This window comes from Scardinius erythrophthalmus, assembly GCF_964197995.2.
Source record: "Scardinius erythrophthalmus genome assembly, chromosome: 5".
NCBI lineage: Eukaryota > Metazoa > Chordata > Actinopteri > Cypriniformes > Leuciscidae > Scardinius > Scardinius erythrophthalmus.
Genome location: NC_138225.1, coordinates 48,126,233 through 48,143,669, shown reverse-complemented (window position 1 = coordinate 48,143,669; position 17,437 = coordinate 48,126,233). Strand labels below are relative to the sequence as shown.

General features: G+C 38.2%; 1 protein-coding gene across 1 annotated transcript; it reads right to left on the bottom strand.

The window, feature by feature from the left end:
- Window positions 1-815: 815 nt before the first annotated feature.
- On the bottom strand, window positions 816-15,893 carry lrwd1 (leucine-rich repeats and WD repeat domain containing 1). Its single transcript, XM_081365750.1, has 16 exons — window positions 15,840-15,893; window positions 15,177-15,258; window positions 14,080-14,314; window positions 13,872-13,991; window positions 12,340-12,486; window positions 12,120-12,212; window positions 11,128-11,610; window positions 10,208-10,331; window positions 10,001-10,107; window positions 8,901-9,108; window positions 7,145-7,217; window positions 6,882-7,022; window positions 6,674-6,777; window positions 4,077-4,235; window positions 3,757-3,866; window positions 816-1,836 (listed from the first exon to the last, which is right to left on the bottom strand). Exons 2-16 carry the CDS (start codon window positions 15,254-15,256, stop codon window positions 1,687-1,689), a joined length of 2,334 nt encoding a protein of 777 aa, XP_081221876.1. The 5' UTR covers window positions 15,257-15,258; window positions 15,840-15,893; the 3' UTR covers window positions 816-1,686.
- Between the last annotated feature and the right edge of the window lie 1,544 nt (window positions 15,894-17,437).

Sequence of the window (17,437 nt, the reverse complement as noted above, 5' to 3'; positions counted from 1 at the left end):
TTAAAGCAAATAAATCATACAGCATAACCATTATGGTGAGTAAGTTTTGGGGGTGAATCATCACTTTTAGTTGAAGTAAGAAGAAATAAGAAAAAAATATAGGCCTAAGTAAAATCAATATTCCAACCTGAACTTAAAAGACGACTATATCACAGGACCATAGAAATAGCACTTCTAAAAATAAAAAAATAACAATTTGCCTCACATAATGTTAAGTGCTGAGTTGAATCACTAGGGAATATGTGAAATAAATAAATACCGTACTAATCCCATTCCAAAGTCTAATTCTGCTTTTGTTCACATTTCAATAAACCAGTTAAAGAGATACTCCACCCAAAAAAGGGATGGTGAGCTCTAGCATGAGTTGAGTAGAGTGAGAGAGTAAATGATAAGAGAACCTCTGCCCAAACCAAAATATTCATCCACTTGAAAAGATAGACCTCTATATAAACTTGCAACCAATATTATTTTAAACATTTTTCAGAGTCTATTTTAAGATATAAAGTGAGTTGGAAATAAAACTTTTAGCATATGGTTTGAGAAGGCAGATAGGCTACACAGTATGTAATGATTGTACTAAGAGGGCAGAGACACCTTCCCAAACTCAACAGCACCTCACATTTTTCTATTGTATATCTATGGTGAAATATGGAAATGCAGCGCACCCAATTGAGAGCTGTAGAGGCAGAAATCAGTCACTTTTATGTTACACATAGTTCCAGACCAATTAATCTGCTTCAGCAACGTGTGTCTCTGCGTCAGTTTAGCAACATGTCCTGTGAACATGAAGTGTGAAGCATGAATGAGAGTCATGTAAATAAGAAAATGGTGTATGACACCAGTTTATTCATTAAAACAAAAATATAAAAAGTCCTGATTTTCTGACAATCTTTTCTCTGAAATCAAAGGGGTCCTATTATGCTTTTTTACATTTTTATCTTTTTTTAGTGTGTAACGTTGCTGTTTGTGCATGAAAAAGATCTGCAAAGATACAAAGCTCTCCGCACTCCGAGTTACTCTACATATCAGTACACACTGTTTCTGAACACCCTGACACTTCATTGTAGTCTTGAGTTTTTCTTTCAGGAACAAACACAGACGTGACATTTCTGAAACACACTCGAAGTGGATGACTAATCACAACACACTGGTCCAGCCGACCAATCAGAGCACACTGTGCTTTCCGGAAGGAGGGACTTCATAGAGGAAGGAACTAAACAGGGCTGCGCTTCTCAAAAGCATTGTGATGCCACTGGTTCTACGATCTTCCTAGGGTTACGTTGCTTTTGAGAAGCGCAGCTCAGACAGACTGGGAAGAGAGTTGCTGTTTTTTTAACATTCAATTATGAAAACCTGTTCTAGTAGATCCCAAAAACAAAATTAAGACAAAAATGGCATAATAGGTCCCCTTTAATATTTTTTGAAGACTGAAATAAGAAAAAATGATGAATGACTTTGCAATTACAATTGCCTTCTACCTACTAAAACTAGCAAAAGTGGAAAAGGAACAATTTACACAATGGCTAAATTAATCTTTCTCTGTCTCTTTGAGACAATAAGTCTTAAAAACAGGTGAAGTCTTCATTTTCTTTTTAACTCCTGCTCTCCTCAAACAATCATGATCTCAATTCAAGTCGAGTTCAGAATAAGGAGAAATACTGCCAGCAACTGAACATCTCTTTTTCCTCAGTGATTCTCTCTCTTCCAAACCACAGCCATATTCTTGTCAGTAAGGGCAACTAAGTAATGTAGATCAGGATCCATGGCAATGTTGTTGATAGAAGGCCCCTCTAATGCACCCATTCCAGCTCGAACCGGTGACGGCCACTCCAGCACCTGAAATAACACAAGCAAAAGAGAGAAATGAGATCCAGGAGCTCTGTTTACAACCATAGAGAACAATCACTCCTCTAGAGTTGACATGTTGACACTTTCTTTAAGGGACACTCCACCGTTTTTCCATATTAAACTATGTTATTCCCTTAACTAAGACGAGTTGATACATACCTCTCTCATCTCAGTGCGTGCACTTAATCGCTCAAGCGCGCGGTGACACTTTGAAAGCACTTAGCTTACCCCAGTATATTCAATGGTATCTAACAGCAATGAATTTAGAAGTGACCAAACACATCAACGTTTTCCCTATTTAAAAACAGTTACACGGGTAAGTTATACGACCAAGTATGGTGACACAAAATAAAACGTGGCGCTTTTCTAAGCGGGTTAAAAAGGATAACTATAATGTATGGTGGAATAGCACTTTTGGAAGTACTTCGACTCGGCGCAGTAAAAAGTCACGCCTGATCCTCTTTCCACCATTGACAGAAGTGAGAGGAAGAGGATCAGGTGTGAATTTTTACTGCGCCGAGTCGAAGTACTCCCAGTTACTCGTGTAACTGTTTTTAAATAGGGAAAATGTTGATGTGTTTGGTCACTTCTAAATTCATTGCTGTTAGATACCATTGAATATACTGGGGTAAGCTAAGTGCTTTCAAAGTGTCACCGCGCGCAAGAGCGATTAAGTGCACGCACTGAGATGAGAGAGGTATGTATCAACTCGTCTTAGTTAAGGCAATAACATAGTTTAATATGGAAAAACGGTGGAGTATCCCTTTAAAGGATTTAGTGTGTCTATACTGCAGCTAACAAAATTACTTTGAGAGATTTAAATGAGAGAAAACTTGACAAACAAAACACCAAAAAGTGGTGGCTATTGCTTACTTGATTTAACCCATAAAAATGAATTTTGTTGGTATAAAATAATGCATTTAGGTTGATTCAGCAATATTAAATAATATTTTTGACTTGAATAAAACCAGTTCATTAGGACGTTATTATTTATAGTTAACCATTTTTCAGTGCATGCTAGGCTTGTTGCGATAGTCGGTGTTACCGGTGATACACGGTGTTTAACCCACCTACCGGTCATAGCACTTGACCACCGGCACCGTCCCCATCGTGTTGAAGTTTTAGCCTATAGTAATAAAGCACTTAATTCAGTTAGTGACTATGTGCCTTCTTAATTTAGCGTAAGCGGAACGAGCGCCGCAGTAAAGCAGCAGGTGTCCGATTTCATTTATCATTTGAGGAGAGTGAGGCGAGCTAACTGGCAAAGGATGGCGGAAGATCTGGTTTCAAAGAGAAATGCAAACGTGAGTTTAATTTTTATATTAGTTTTTTTTTTGCACTTAAGTGTCCAGTGATTATTCGGGTAGGCTACCTTATTTAACTAAGTTTTTGATGTTCGTTCGTTTCATATTCGATGGTTGTGCGGTGTTTTTTTTTTTGTTTGTTTTTTTTGTTTTTTTTGCTGAAAAAGGCAGGCACTTTATTTAACGAATAGTAATTTTTTTTTTATAAAATTTCTTGTTTGATACTTGCACGATGTGTGCAGTGGTTCGTTTTGTTAATAAATGCACTTTAAAGGTGTTTCATAAGTGCTTTTGTTTAGTTTTTACATGGTGTGTTAAGTTATTATTCATTTTGCAATAAAATAAATTAACCCATGATTAATTCAAACAAATGCTACTGAATTGCCGCTAATTAAAGTGAAAGTAAATTGTGACGTGTGCACGTCCGCATTTTCGGCCACCCGAAATCCCCGACACGCAACCCCGGTGACACCGGGATTACCGGTTTATTTACACGTCGATTAACCGGTGGAAAAAATCCGTCACCGCAACATCCCTAGTGCATGCCCTAAAATATTATCATTAAATCCGTACCGTATCGCTAATCCAGCAATGCTTAACTTACCTCAGTGGCTGAAATCGTTTTTCCACTCTTGAAGTTTTCCATCATGGTGTCTGTGATATGGTACATCCATAGCCTGCCTTGATCATCCCCACACACCACATAACCATAACCTACAAGAAAAAACAATCATCAGTTTTGCCTTCAGATTTTCTTCATATATGCATACAATCTCACCAGTGATTGGTACATTATTAATGAGCACTGCCCAGACAGATTCTGCATATTTATACTGAGATTACTGACCCAAGAAGAATGTAGAATTTTTTTTTTGTGTCCCTATGTTTGACCATATGACATTTATATAGACAGAACATGAATACCTGGACAGGTGCCTAGAGACAGGTATGGGATCTCAGTGCTGGACCACTGCAGCTCTGCCAGAACAACAGCTGCCACCTCTTTCTTTCTGCCATTCCAAGATGCCCGTGTAGCTCTCCAGCTCCACAGGTAGATAGAGCCCTGCATGTGGCTCTTGGACGCTGGCAGGAGAAATGACAACCATCATTACTGCCTTCAATATAAAAGCCACAAAACGTTTTAAAGGAATAGTTCACACAAAAATGAAAATTCAAAATGCTTATAAAAAGATTGTAAAAAAATCCACATTAATCGAGCGATTTAAAAATTGTCATTAATTACTCACTCTCATGTCGTTCCATACCTGTAAGTCTTTCATTCATTTTTGGAACACAAATAAAGAGATTTTTAATGAAATCTGAGAGATTTCTGTCCCTCCATTGACAGTCACTTCAAAAGGTTCATAAAGAGATCATAAAACTAGTCTAAAATTTCTGAAGAGACACAATCGCTTGATATGATGAACAGATTGAATTTAGGTTTTTATTTACATTTATTCATTGGTTCTTGCAGAAGCTCAAACGTGCTGTGTAACACGAGAATGAACCTCACTGGTTCTCGCACGTCAAGCGAACATGCTTGAGCTTCCGTTTACCACAACTGATGTGTGAGTTGATATAGGACTAATAGCCTAAATTCAATCTGTTCATCATATAAAGTCATCCGAGTCTCTTTAGAAATTTGGACTAAACCGTTCAATTCATATGGATTAGTTTTACGATCGCTTTATGAAATTTTTGACGCATCAAAGTGGTAGTTGCGTAACTGTCAATGGAGGGACAGAAAGCTCTCAGATTTCATCAAAATATCTTCGAGTTTCGAAGATGAACGAAAGTCTTGAGGGTTAGGGTGAGTAATTAATGACATAATTTTCAGTTTCGGGTGAACTATCCCTTTAAGAGTCACTTTCAAAGATAATATGCCTAGCCTTATACTAGGCACAATTGTAAATGGAAAATGTACAGGTACAAAATGTCCGGAAAAAAAAGACGACCTTGAAATTATTTTTACAAATATGTTTAAAATTATATATTTAGTGTATAATAGTAGCAACAACAACATCAGTAATAACAATTATTAATCATTTAAATATATAATTATATACCAAGTATTAAAGTAATAATAATGATTCATCAATAATAATCCACCTAAAATATACATTATATATTAAATGTATTCTTTGGTCAACTAGTCCTGCACTTTTCTTATTATTTACTAGGGTTGGGTATTGGTTGGGTTTTATCCGATACCAGTACCTACTCGGTATTTTTCAAACGGTTCCGGTGCTTAAACGGTTCTTGAAACGGTACTTAAGAAAACTAAACCGCACACACTTTATCAAAAAAAAAAAAAATAATACCTCTCTGTGTGTGTGTGTGTGTGTGTGTGTGTGTGTGTGTGTGTGTGTGTGCGTGTGTGTGTGTGTGTGTGTGTGTGATTTTCTGTAAAAGATTTTCTGATTTCTGATTAAATGAAAAATTGTGCCCTTTAAAAGGCTACTAATGTAGCACAAAACACTTGAGTTAAGATCAAAATTTTGTCTTCTCATACTATGACTTTTACAAAACAGAGAAATATCTGACACTGAGCAGAAATATTTAACACACACAGTATAGCCTCATATGAATATAGGCTACTTGATATTGATATACTTCATACTTGATATGCAAGATTTGCAGTTGGCATTAAAATACTAGACTTACCCGAAGAGGAACACTGGCAGCTGAACTTGAACTTTAGTCAAGCGTGTCAGAGGTTTTGGGTTCTAATCCGCATTCGTAGTTTTTTTTTTTTTTTTTAAACCGATTATGCTCATCAGTGGTTGTATATCAAGCAGGGACACTTTGTGTCCATTATATTTGAGATTTCACCAGAACGAATAGATATGAGGCGCCATCTAGGGCTTAAATCAAACTTCATTCACGCACATATGAAACCCTTGCATACACATATACTAGGTAGTCACACATACATGTATACTGCTGAATGCTCAAACTAATACATATGAAATGCACAACTTCAAAAGTCGCTCACGCACACACACGCAAACTCTACACACACGAGACGCGCGGAACTCTCCGCGCACATACTCATCTGAGACGCGAGCACACACACACACACACACACACACAAACTCATCTGAGACGCGAGCACGCACACACAAACTCTCCGCGCACATAATCATATAGACGGCGCCTCATAAATAGATTGATCTCTGCAACGTATTGAAGCGCGCGTCCGAGTGAAGAATCCGAGCGCGTCCTGATCGCAGCGGCAACGAGCACTTTGTCTTTGATCACTTGATTTAAAAAACACATTTCAGCGCTAGATCTCTTATTTAACAAACGAACTAAATGAATGCTCTGCTGGTTAACTGGAGATGTTTTATTATTGGATCATTCGTGCCGCGAGATGTTTTATAGGGGGCGGTAAAAAACGCCAGGCACCGAAATCAGGCACCGAAAGTTTCGTATTTATTCGGTCTGGTTACTACCGTTTACGTCGAAACCGGTTCCCTATTGGAACCGGGTTTCGGTACCCAACCCTATTATTTACTCACCCACTATATCATCTGAGAGGAAGCTCAGTGCGTCAATCGTCCGGTAGTTGTTTTTCTTGTCGTTTTTCTTGTAGATTGGAAACACAACCTCCATCTCCTCATTTCTGAAAAAAAGCAAAGTGAATTTCAATAAAGAAACTTTATTTCTTTGCCACACAGATTAATCAGCAGAGGGATGATAATATCTGAACTGATGGACAACTCAAACCTCTTCTGTGTGTTTTTACTGAGCTGGATGTCAAACACATACAGCCCGTCATCACAGGCCGAGAGAAGGTGTGTGTCTGGAGACGCGGGGAGCAGAGAGACATGCAGAGGAGTGGAGCACGTCTCCAGGACCAGCAGCTTACTGTGGGTAATAGAAGAAACACAACAGTTATGGACAAGTGTGCTAGAGTTTAAAAATGAAATGTAAATGCTTTTGAACATAAATGCAGCACACAAATTACAGGAAAATAAATAATAAATAACCTGATTTTAAAGTTGTAATCACGATCCAGTCCACCAATGTCCCACAAAAAGATCTTATTTTCATACGTTCCAGCTGTAAATAGAAACAAAGTGATTTTATAAGTCTATATAACTCAAATAAGTTGTTATTCAGTCAATTCAATTAGTCTCATAGGGGCTTTTGCACCAGGTAGTTCGAAACTCAGTTATAGGAACTAGCCATCAGGGGTGCGTTTCCCAAAAGCACTGTAAGCCTAAGTTGATCGTAGACCATTGGTGGCAATGTGTTCCCCTAGGGCCATTTTCCTGGTTGCATTCGCACCGCCAGTAAGAACTCTGAAGCGACGTAAGCCGGCCGACAGCTACATCATTTAAGCGCAACATTCAACTATGTCAACAACTCCGTAGCGTTAAGGTTGCGAAGTGCCTGGACTTTGGCGATCCTTAAATTGCCGGCCTTCGCTAGGTTCCCGATTGTAGTGGGTGTGAGAGAGGGCCCTGCCCCTTTAAACGCTGCGGTCCCAGGGAAACCGAGCTCCTACAGAAGAGAGCTGCCGCCCCTCGCATCCCAGAATGAAGAGGGAGGCACTTTTTCCCATTGGACACTTCTTTCCCTTTTTGGAGGGAGGCCGCACCCACTGTGTCTGTCGTTTGCTCCTCCCACCATGGTATATGTAAACTGTGTTTATAAGTTTTTTTTAAATGGCAGGTGCTGGTGTTTCATATGGTATACGTCGGTATGGAGAGAGAATTGTGTCTTTATTACATGCGAGAAAATAAATGATCTGAGAGAGAAAAAAAAGTTTGAGAGAAAAAGTTATCACACTGATAGCAAAAAAGCATTTCATGAGAGAAAAAAAAAGATTTGAGAAAAAAAGATTTCATACCAATAGCAAAAAATAATAATATTTGAGACTAAAAAAAGTTTTGAGAGAAAGTATTTTCTCATAGAACATAAAAAAAATATAAATTTGAATTTTTAAAAATTATTTCTGAGAAAAAAAATCTCTCTCAAAATAATTTGAAAAAAACTCTCATATATATATATATTTTGCTATCAGTGTGAAAACATTTTCTCTAAAAAAAAAAGTGTTTCTCTCAAAACGCTTTTCTTTGCTCTCGATGCAATTTCTTGCTCTCGTGTCAGGATTTTGCTTTCACTGTGAAAATTGTGTCAAGGGCGGGGCCACGATCCTATTGGCCAGTCGGGTGAGCATCATCTTGTCTTGGGAGTCGAACTGAATCATTATACCATTGTTCGGTTCACCGGCATAGATGCCGCCTCTGCCTTAGTTGAGCACGGACACTCCAATTTATATTTTTTATGTTCTATGAGAAAATACTTTCTCTCAAAACTTTTTTTAGTCTCAAATATTATTATTTTTTGCTATTGGTATGAAAACTTTTTCTCTCAAATATTTTTTTTTCTCTCATGAAATGCTTTTTTGCTATCAGTGTGATAACTTTTTCTCTCAAACTTTTTTTTTCTCTCAGATCATTTATTTTCTCGCATGTAATAAAGACACAATTCTCTCTCCATACGTCGGCCAATCAACATACACTTACATCACTGGTAGTTCCTATAGTGCTGGTTAGACCCTAATCTAAAGTAGGAGCTAATTTAGTTCCCCCAAAAGGTGTTCCTATAACTAAAATCATTCCCAGTTCCTGCAGTGCGAACATGCCAAAAAGTATGTACTTCAGCCAGTAGTTATAGGAACTATGAAACGTTCCACCGGTGAAAGCCCCTAATGTATTAACGGTTTGTTTGACTCACTGAAGAGAAATCTAGGGTTGCGTGGACTGAAGCGCATAATGGAAATGGCACGACGACTGGCGCGAAACTCTCCGAACGCCAGGTTGACTCGGGGATGGATGAGCTTTACAAGACCCCTCTTTCCCCCAGCAGCCAGGATATTACAGGGTCGGGTAGAGCCTCCTGTCCTGGACATCAGCACCGTGGACCATGCTAGTGAGAAGAACTCCTGCAAGACAACAAGGAATGCAACACTGAATTTAGATGCAGACAGGCTAGGTTGGATTCTGTGACATCAAACCAAAGAAAATGGAAATAGATTTGTCAGCGGTTGCTCACAATGGAATACAGTACTATATACACTGTGTATTATAAAAAAAAGTATATGGGATCAGTAAGCATAAATTTCAGTAATAACTAAATAACTTCCAGTATGCTTGAGAGATTGGTTTTTACCAACATGCAAAACTGCCATTTATAATATTATATAATATTTGGTTCTGTTAACATGCCATTCTTAAGACTCAAATGTAATTTATTTAATATTTACTGTTTTGATTGTTGCTTTCCTGAAAATGTATTCCAGTGAAGTAGTTGTCTTTATTCCTTAGCCTAACTGTAAACTGTATTTTAAACGGAATGATAATAATTATGTAAAGCTGATCAACTCCCTTAAAAACATTAGATTTATTTAGCCTTTTTATCGTTGTTGTTGTTGTTGTTTTTTGTGCTTTTTTTTTTTTTTGGTTGTGATATGAATGAACAAAAAAAGTAAAATATTAAATAAACATTCAAATAATCAGTATTGGTTATGAAAAAAATCCCTAGTATATTCATTACAAATGGACCATCAAGTTGTGTGCGTTGCATTGTGGGAAAAAAAATTCTCAAAGTCTGCTCTGTTGAATACTGAACTAAACTCAGGTATTCAATGCATATGGAATATTTGCATACTGTGCACATGCACATCCTGTATAATGCAGACAGCAGAACTGAGATATGATTGTCTGAATAGCCGGTGTATTCCATGTCTCATTTCTGTGATTCAGAAAACTGATTGGCCGACACCACAGCCACCCGGTGGAAAGAGGCGGTTTTGTACAGAACTTCTTTGCACTCACCTCACCAGGAACCTTGTATTTCTTCAGCACATGTCCTGACTCACAGTCAATCACACACAAAGTTTCCCCTCCACATGTGGCAACTGTCCGAGACACATCTCTGATATCTAACAGATTAAAAGCAATGGCAGACGTATCAGATCAATAATACAATGAAGCACACAGCACAGCTGATTTCATTTCATTGAATGACTTGACCTTGCTCACCACCACCTCTGCATTCCTGCGCGGGCTCAAACGCACAGGCCCAAAGCTGCGTGCTGAAGTCGTCTGGGCTGTCCTGTCGACTGTGACACTGCAGGACGTGGAACGGCTGCAGACGCACCGGCTCCTGGAACGGCAGGGGAGAGAGACGCACATTAATGATGCGCTAACGACTGTGTGATGAGCAATCAACAGTAAACGAGATACAAATACAGTAAAAGCAACAATAGGAAAGCACAACTTAAGAGTGATTCAGTGGCAATAGACGTGCAAATACAACAATCTGGAGCAATAAGGAAATTGTTTAGACCAAAACCATGGTCAGAAAGCTGATTAAAGTTAAAAAAACAACAAATAGGAGTGTCTGAGATAAAAAATTTAGTTTACAATACATGTTTTGTATTCATGTTTTTATTTGATGACTCTAAAAATGTCATGTGGTCTAAGTAAAAAGTATCTGTAATGCCAAATTTTCATTACACCTCAAAAACATGACTAAATATACTAACCCTAACCCTATTTTTCAAGGTATTTGACAAATATCTGAAATTATTTATTTATGTATGTATAAATAAATATCATAAAATGGGGGGCTAAGCCACATGATGTTTTACAACCTAACCCAACCTTACCTCTGCATTTTTTCTGCATGACTTTAATTTGGCATAAAAAGTTATAAATGTAAATTTTAACCAAATGTTTGAAAAAATGCTTTTGTTTTTAAATTCTCATCATAGATGATTTATATTCAAGCCATTGTTAATGTATCCTTTAACTATTAACTATCCTATTAACTAAACTGAGCGTTCCTGACAGACTGGGAAGAGAGATGCTGCAATAATGTAAAATATGTTTTTTGAACATTCAAGCATAAAAACCCATTCCAGTAGATCCCAAAACCAAGCCCCATGTCTTTGACCCACCTGAGAAACATGGAGTTTGATTCTGGTAGTTTTCCGAGGAGTGTTGGCAATGTTCTGTTTGCTTTGTTGAGCTGTAGTCTGATCTTTAGCCGTTTTCATCGGACTCTCACGTTTGGCTGGCCTTGATGTGGGCGTAGAGATGTCTGGCCTCTTAGAAGCTTTTCTGGGGCTTTCAGTTTTGCTAACAACTTTCTGAGAAATATTTTCAAGGCGGCTTGATTTCCTTGGACTTCCCTCGGGAGTGTCCGTGCTGGTCATTCTGGCACGCTTTCTGGGGCTGGACAATCCAGGGTCAGTTTTCTGTGGAGTGCTCGGCACTCGAGTGGATTTTCGCGGACTAGCCTCAACCGGAGCTGCACTCGCCAAGCGACTTGACTTTCGTGGACTGGCCTCTGCAGACACCTCGGTGTTGTTTCGGGTTCTTTTCTGAGGACTTGTGATACTGTTACCACCAAGATCACGAGTCTTTCTCTCTGTAGGAGTCTGTGTTGTGTAAAACAATGAAATATATATGTTCTTTAACTTCTATGCAATTATCACCTGGGATGGGAAAAACCATTTTATCTCTATAAAGCCTACAGTATTATATTTCATACACAAATTTCTAAAGCCTCTAAATTATCAACATGATCAAAATTTGCTGAAAAACTTGTGCACAATCTACTACATGCCTTCTGTCGTCTGATTGATAGTTCATACTTTATTAGCATATGGTTTTAGTTTTTACAGTGAAAGAGTGTGTGCGTGATAAGATGGATATGTTTAACGACCCACAGTAACATACAGTGATGCACATCTTTTTCATAGTAATTTCACCATTTTGAATTGAAAATATGCTATCATTTAAATAATGTCATTCAAAACTGAATGTGATGAGGTAAGAAACGTGTGTGTATGATTATATTTTGTCAAAAGGTTCATTAAACTGTAGTACTGTACCATTAATATTTTGATTTGGCTTTAAATCGAAAAAATTAGGCCACTGTCTTTACCTCATTCTCTTTTGTCGGAGTGACGTCTTGGACTTTGCTTCCTTCTTCACTGCAGGTCAGTGACTTCAAATATTCCTTTGCAATCATTTCAAGCTTAAAAAGCAAAAACAAAATGAGTCAAAATGCAACCACAGAGACACAGCAATATAGAGGCTCTATTAATGCAAAGATCTGCGTCAGGAGGACCCAGTGAACGCAGTAAACACACAAGAGTACCGACCCTAAACTTTGTGTAATCGCTCAAGGAACTGGGGCCGTATTTGATTTGGCTGTAGGCAGCATTGACAAAACTCTTCTCCACAGCAGCCAGACTCTGTGTCGTGACGGGATCAGGGAGACTGAAGCTTCGTTCCCACAAACCAATCACCTGAAGGTGGTCAAAAAACAATGAGGAAATAATATAGCAGTTTAATGGGACCTTTAAAAATATACAAACTAACTGAAATTAACAATAACAAAAACCAGACAGAAATATCACATAGGCCCTGTTTACATCTGGTATTAAGATGCGTTTTGGAGTTTGGATCACAAGTGGGCGACACTAAATACAGGGGTCTAAAATGTTTTGAGCTTGTCCACTTTTGACCACTTCCAGAGGTAGTCGAAAATGCAAAAGACCGGATTTCTTTCGTAGTGTAAACGCTCATGTATTCAAACAGCCACAAAAGACCGTCTACTCTCCACCTACTGACCTAATGTGTAACGATTACGGGAAGCGCGCTAGCGAGACGGGATTTAAACTTTTTTCGGCTGTCGACCCAAGTTTGGTCTGAAGATGAAAAACGTACCAAGCACAATGTTCTCTCAACATTCCTGATTTCTAACAGGTCTTGGCTGGTCTTGTGGCTGTCAGAGCATGTTTTTCCGTCGTCTCCAGTCGTGTTCACGTGTAAATTGCACAAGCTTACACCCTCCCCTCGAAGAAATCAGGACAGAAGTGGTTGAAAGTGGACAAAAGAGACGGATTAAAACACCAGAGGTGCGTTCCATTTGACCGTAAGAGGACTGCGAAGTGGACTTCACAGGGTATTCCGCCATCTTAAGTGAGATTCCAATCCGAAGGGAGTGAACATGTTCAGTTCGAAGGGCACTGCGCACGGCATAGGGAATAAGGGAACATCGATACATCACTTCACAGGAAGTGGAGAGCGATGATCGCCCAACTGTCATTTCGCGCACGTCATCACCAGTCAGAATGGTCATAACTAACGATGGAGTATACTTAAGTATTCATACATTTCGCCATTGTTATACAAATGACAGTATTTTTAATGGTTATTGTTGTGAATATCACATATACTATTTTTGATAATTATAATTTACCTCAGTGAATGCAGCCAGCTTAGCTAGTTTGTGAATTTATTTTAGATAGTTGTAAAATAGTGCAATATAATTGTAAATATATAATATAATAATAAAAATTTAAATATGAATGTAGTCCTATATATTTTTATGTTATATCATAATCTGCGCGAGCCTGTCGTTGACTTTCTTTGATGACGTTTGCAGGGCGTTTCAAATGAGCGGTTATTGTCAGTGAAGTCCACTTCAACTGATATACCGTGCTCAGGGAGTAGGGGAGCAGTGAACACTGCGTATGGACCCTGTCGAATGGAACGCACCTCAGGTGTAAACGAGAATGTGTCTCCCTCGTCTACTCATGATCCGATCGACCAAAACGCATCTTAGCACCAGGTGTAAACAGGGCAACGGGTGACAATGATATGAATACGTGTAAAAGTCAGTTCTCACCCTCTTCCTGAGGATCTCAGTGCTGCCATGGCGAATATGATGTGCCGTAGAGCTGATATCCTTCCCATTGAACATCCTCAGTCTAGGTAACAGGAAGATCACTTTGTGTTCATCGTTGACCTAAACAGCAAGACTGAGAGTGTCAACAAACGCCACTGATGATGCTCTGATTTCAAATAAATATGAGGGTTGAAGGTGTGATTCTCACTGTGAGGTAGAGGTTGTCCTCTAGTCTAAGCTCTTCGATGTTTCTCAGGGCTTCCAGTGATGTCACATCCTCCATTTCGTTGTTTGAGCAGTTCAGGATCTTCAGGCAGGGTAGACAGAGGCCTTTGGGAATCTCCTGCAACATGTTCCCAGACAAATCCAACTGCTCTAGACTACAGAGTTTAGACAGCAGAGGCACAGGCAGATCCTCGCTCCTCAGACCCATGCGTGAGAGACTGAGCAGAGAATACGCGCATTTATCAGATCATATATTTTACAAACATAAGGACATTCAAATAGTTATCTTTATTCTTTTAATAAACTGGCGGTCAAATTAAGATTTATTAATGTTTTTTGATAGCTCAGTCTTTTCTGCTCACCAAGGCTGAATTTATTTGATAAAAAATACAGTAAAAACAGTAATATTATTACATTTTAACACACCTGTTTTCCATTTTAATATAATTTAAAATGTCATTTATTCCTGTGATGGCAAAGTTGAATTTTCAGCATCATTACTCTCAGAATTACTGCTCAGTTATTATCAATTATTATTTGTGCTCAATTATTAATAATGGCTCTTGTTGATATCAATGTTGAGAAAAAAAAACAGTTTTGCTGCTTAATACTTTTGTGGAAACTCTGATATGTTTTTTTTTTCAGATTCTTTGATTAATAGAAAGTTAAAAGAACAGCATTTGAAATAGAAATCTTTCATAACATTATAAATGGCTTTACTGTCACTTGAATTAATTTAACACACACTTTCTGAATAAAAGTATTAATTTATTAACTTATTTACCCTAAACTTTTAAAAGGTAGTATATTGCAGTTTCCACAAAAACACTGATAATAATAATAATGTTTCTTGAGCAGTAAATCAACATATTAGAATGATTTCTGAAGGATCATGTGACACTGAAGACTGGAGTAATGATTCGTTTCATTTCACAATATTACTGTTTTACTGTATTTTTGCTCAAATAAACGCAGCCTTGGTGAGCATTAGACAAAAACATTGTAATTATTATTAAAAAATTACTTTTGACTGACAGACCAAAACACATCATAGCGTGCCTTGAAATCACAAACTCTTACTTGAGGGTCTTGATCTGGTCCAGTTTGTTGGCCTTTGGAGAGCTTTTCTCCAGCAGTATCTTCTCTGTTATCTTCTCCATGGCTGCACACAGTGAAAGTGTGGGTTTTGTGTTTAATCAGACCTTATAAAGGTTTCAGACACTTTGTAAATCTCTTGCTATTGGGCATTCAGGTGTCAGACACTTGTATTGTTATGTAATGACACAGGACAAGTGGTCTATTCACACCCTATGAGGGCTCTGAACACAGGAGATTGCAGTGAAACTTTTGTAGAGACTAGAGAGCAACATTATTTACATTCCGCAAATACTGGAAAATGCTAAGTAAACAAAGAAAAATATGTCATTATAATTCCCAAAAGAATTTAATGAAAACTTGCATTACTTTTAATGTGAAGTTTAAACTCACATATTACTCACACAAAGCAATATTATTGGTAAAATCAACTCTGAAAGGCAACTTTGAAATCATAAATACGATGCTGCCTATTGTACATCCGTTATTACGGATTTGTTAACTGATTATGACGTTTTTTTTTTTTGTTTTTTTTTTGCATGTTTATTGTGCTGTTGAGTTTAGTTGTGTTAAATAAACGTTGTGTTTTACAGACGTTAGAGTAAAAAAATAATTTTATTGGTGCTCAAAGCGATGTACACAGCTTACCTCTCACGTACACGCGGGGCCAGAAATCTGATTTAAATGTAAATTCACACGAGGTCATGTGATCGTTTTCCCGGGAAAATACAAATGACCTTTGACCAGCTGTGACGTACAAGTTGGTTTTGGCGTCATCATTCCGCCATATTGAGTGTGGCATTGTAGTCAGAAAACCTGAACGTGCAGTTATAACTGGAAAAAATGAGAGTAATATTTCAAGCACACTTAGAACATACATATAAACCAGTGGGCAAACTTCCCTAATAAGTTAATATAATCTTAATTTAAACTATTTTAGAAGCTAAAAGTAAAGATGTACAACATTAAACTGTTATTTGAGTTATTTGTATTTATTACAATAGTAGTACCAAAGGTACATATCAGCTTAGATAGGAGGGTCTTCAAATATTGTCTCATACAAAGGAGGGCCTTGGAGTAAAAAAGGTTGAGAACCACTGATATAATAACCAAATCAAAAATGTTTCTAAAAACGTTATCAATTTAATGTAAAGGCTTTTTACAATTCCCAAAAGAAATGTCAAACTATATAAATTAATCTAAACCTGCATCACTTTTAATGTGAAGTTTAAACTCACATATTACCGAATTCTGTCACGGTTTCTGAACTCCCTGAAACGCCTCCATTGTAGTCTTGAGTTTTCTTTAGGGAATGAACACATCACAATATTCCTCATGTAAATAACAGTGCAGCTTTGCTAAAACATTTAAAGTCACAATAAAATCAAAATTGAGAATTTGTTTATTATAAATGACTTATCCATGCACATCATTTTTTTATATTCATGTGCCCACCCCTCACAATCATGAATCAAAATAACCTCCCCTCCTTCTTCCACCTTCATCTCTTCTCTTCTCTGATGATGTGTTTACTGGCTCGAGGGCGGGACAACCTGTCACTCACATGACATCACAGCGATAGCAAACCACAACCATCCAATCAATTCCTGATGAACAAAATCAAGTCCCGCCCTACACTGAAATCTTCCGTTTCATGACAACTTTTTTGGATTTCTTTATGCAGGAAATGTTTTCATAATCATGAGTTCGAACCACACCCAAAAAATATGATTTAGATTGCTCTAAACATATAAGGGAATCATTAAATTAGTTAAAAACGTCAGCAGCTATATCACCCTGTAGCCCAAGACTGGTTGCCCACTGAAGCTAAACAGGGCTGAGCCTGGTCAGTACCTGGATGGGAGACCTCCTGGGAAAAAAGAGGTTGCTGCTGGAAGAGGTGTTAGTGAGGCCAGCAGGGGGTGCTCACCCTGTGGTCTGTGTGGGTCCTAACGCCCCAGTATAGTGACGGGGACACTACTGCCAAAAGAGCACCGTCCTTCGGATGAGACGTTAAACCGAGGTCCTGACTCTCTGTGGTCATTAAAAATCCCAGGATATCCTTCGAAAAAGAGTAGGGGTGTAACCCCGGCATCCTGGCCAAATTTGCCCCTTGGCCTCTGTCCATCATGGCCTCCTAATCATCCCCATATACTGATTGGCTTCATCACTGTCTCCTCTCCACCAGTAAGCTGGTGTGTGGTGGGCGTTCTGGCGCAATATGGCTGCCGTCGCATCATCCAGGT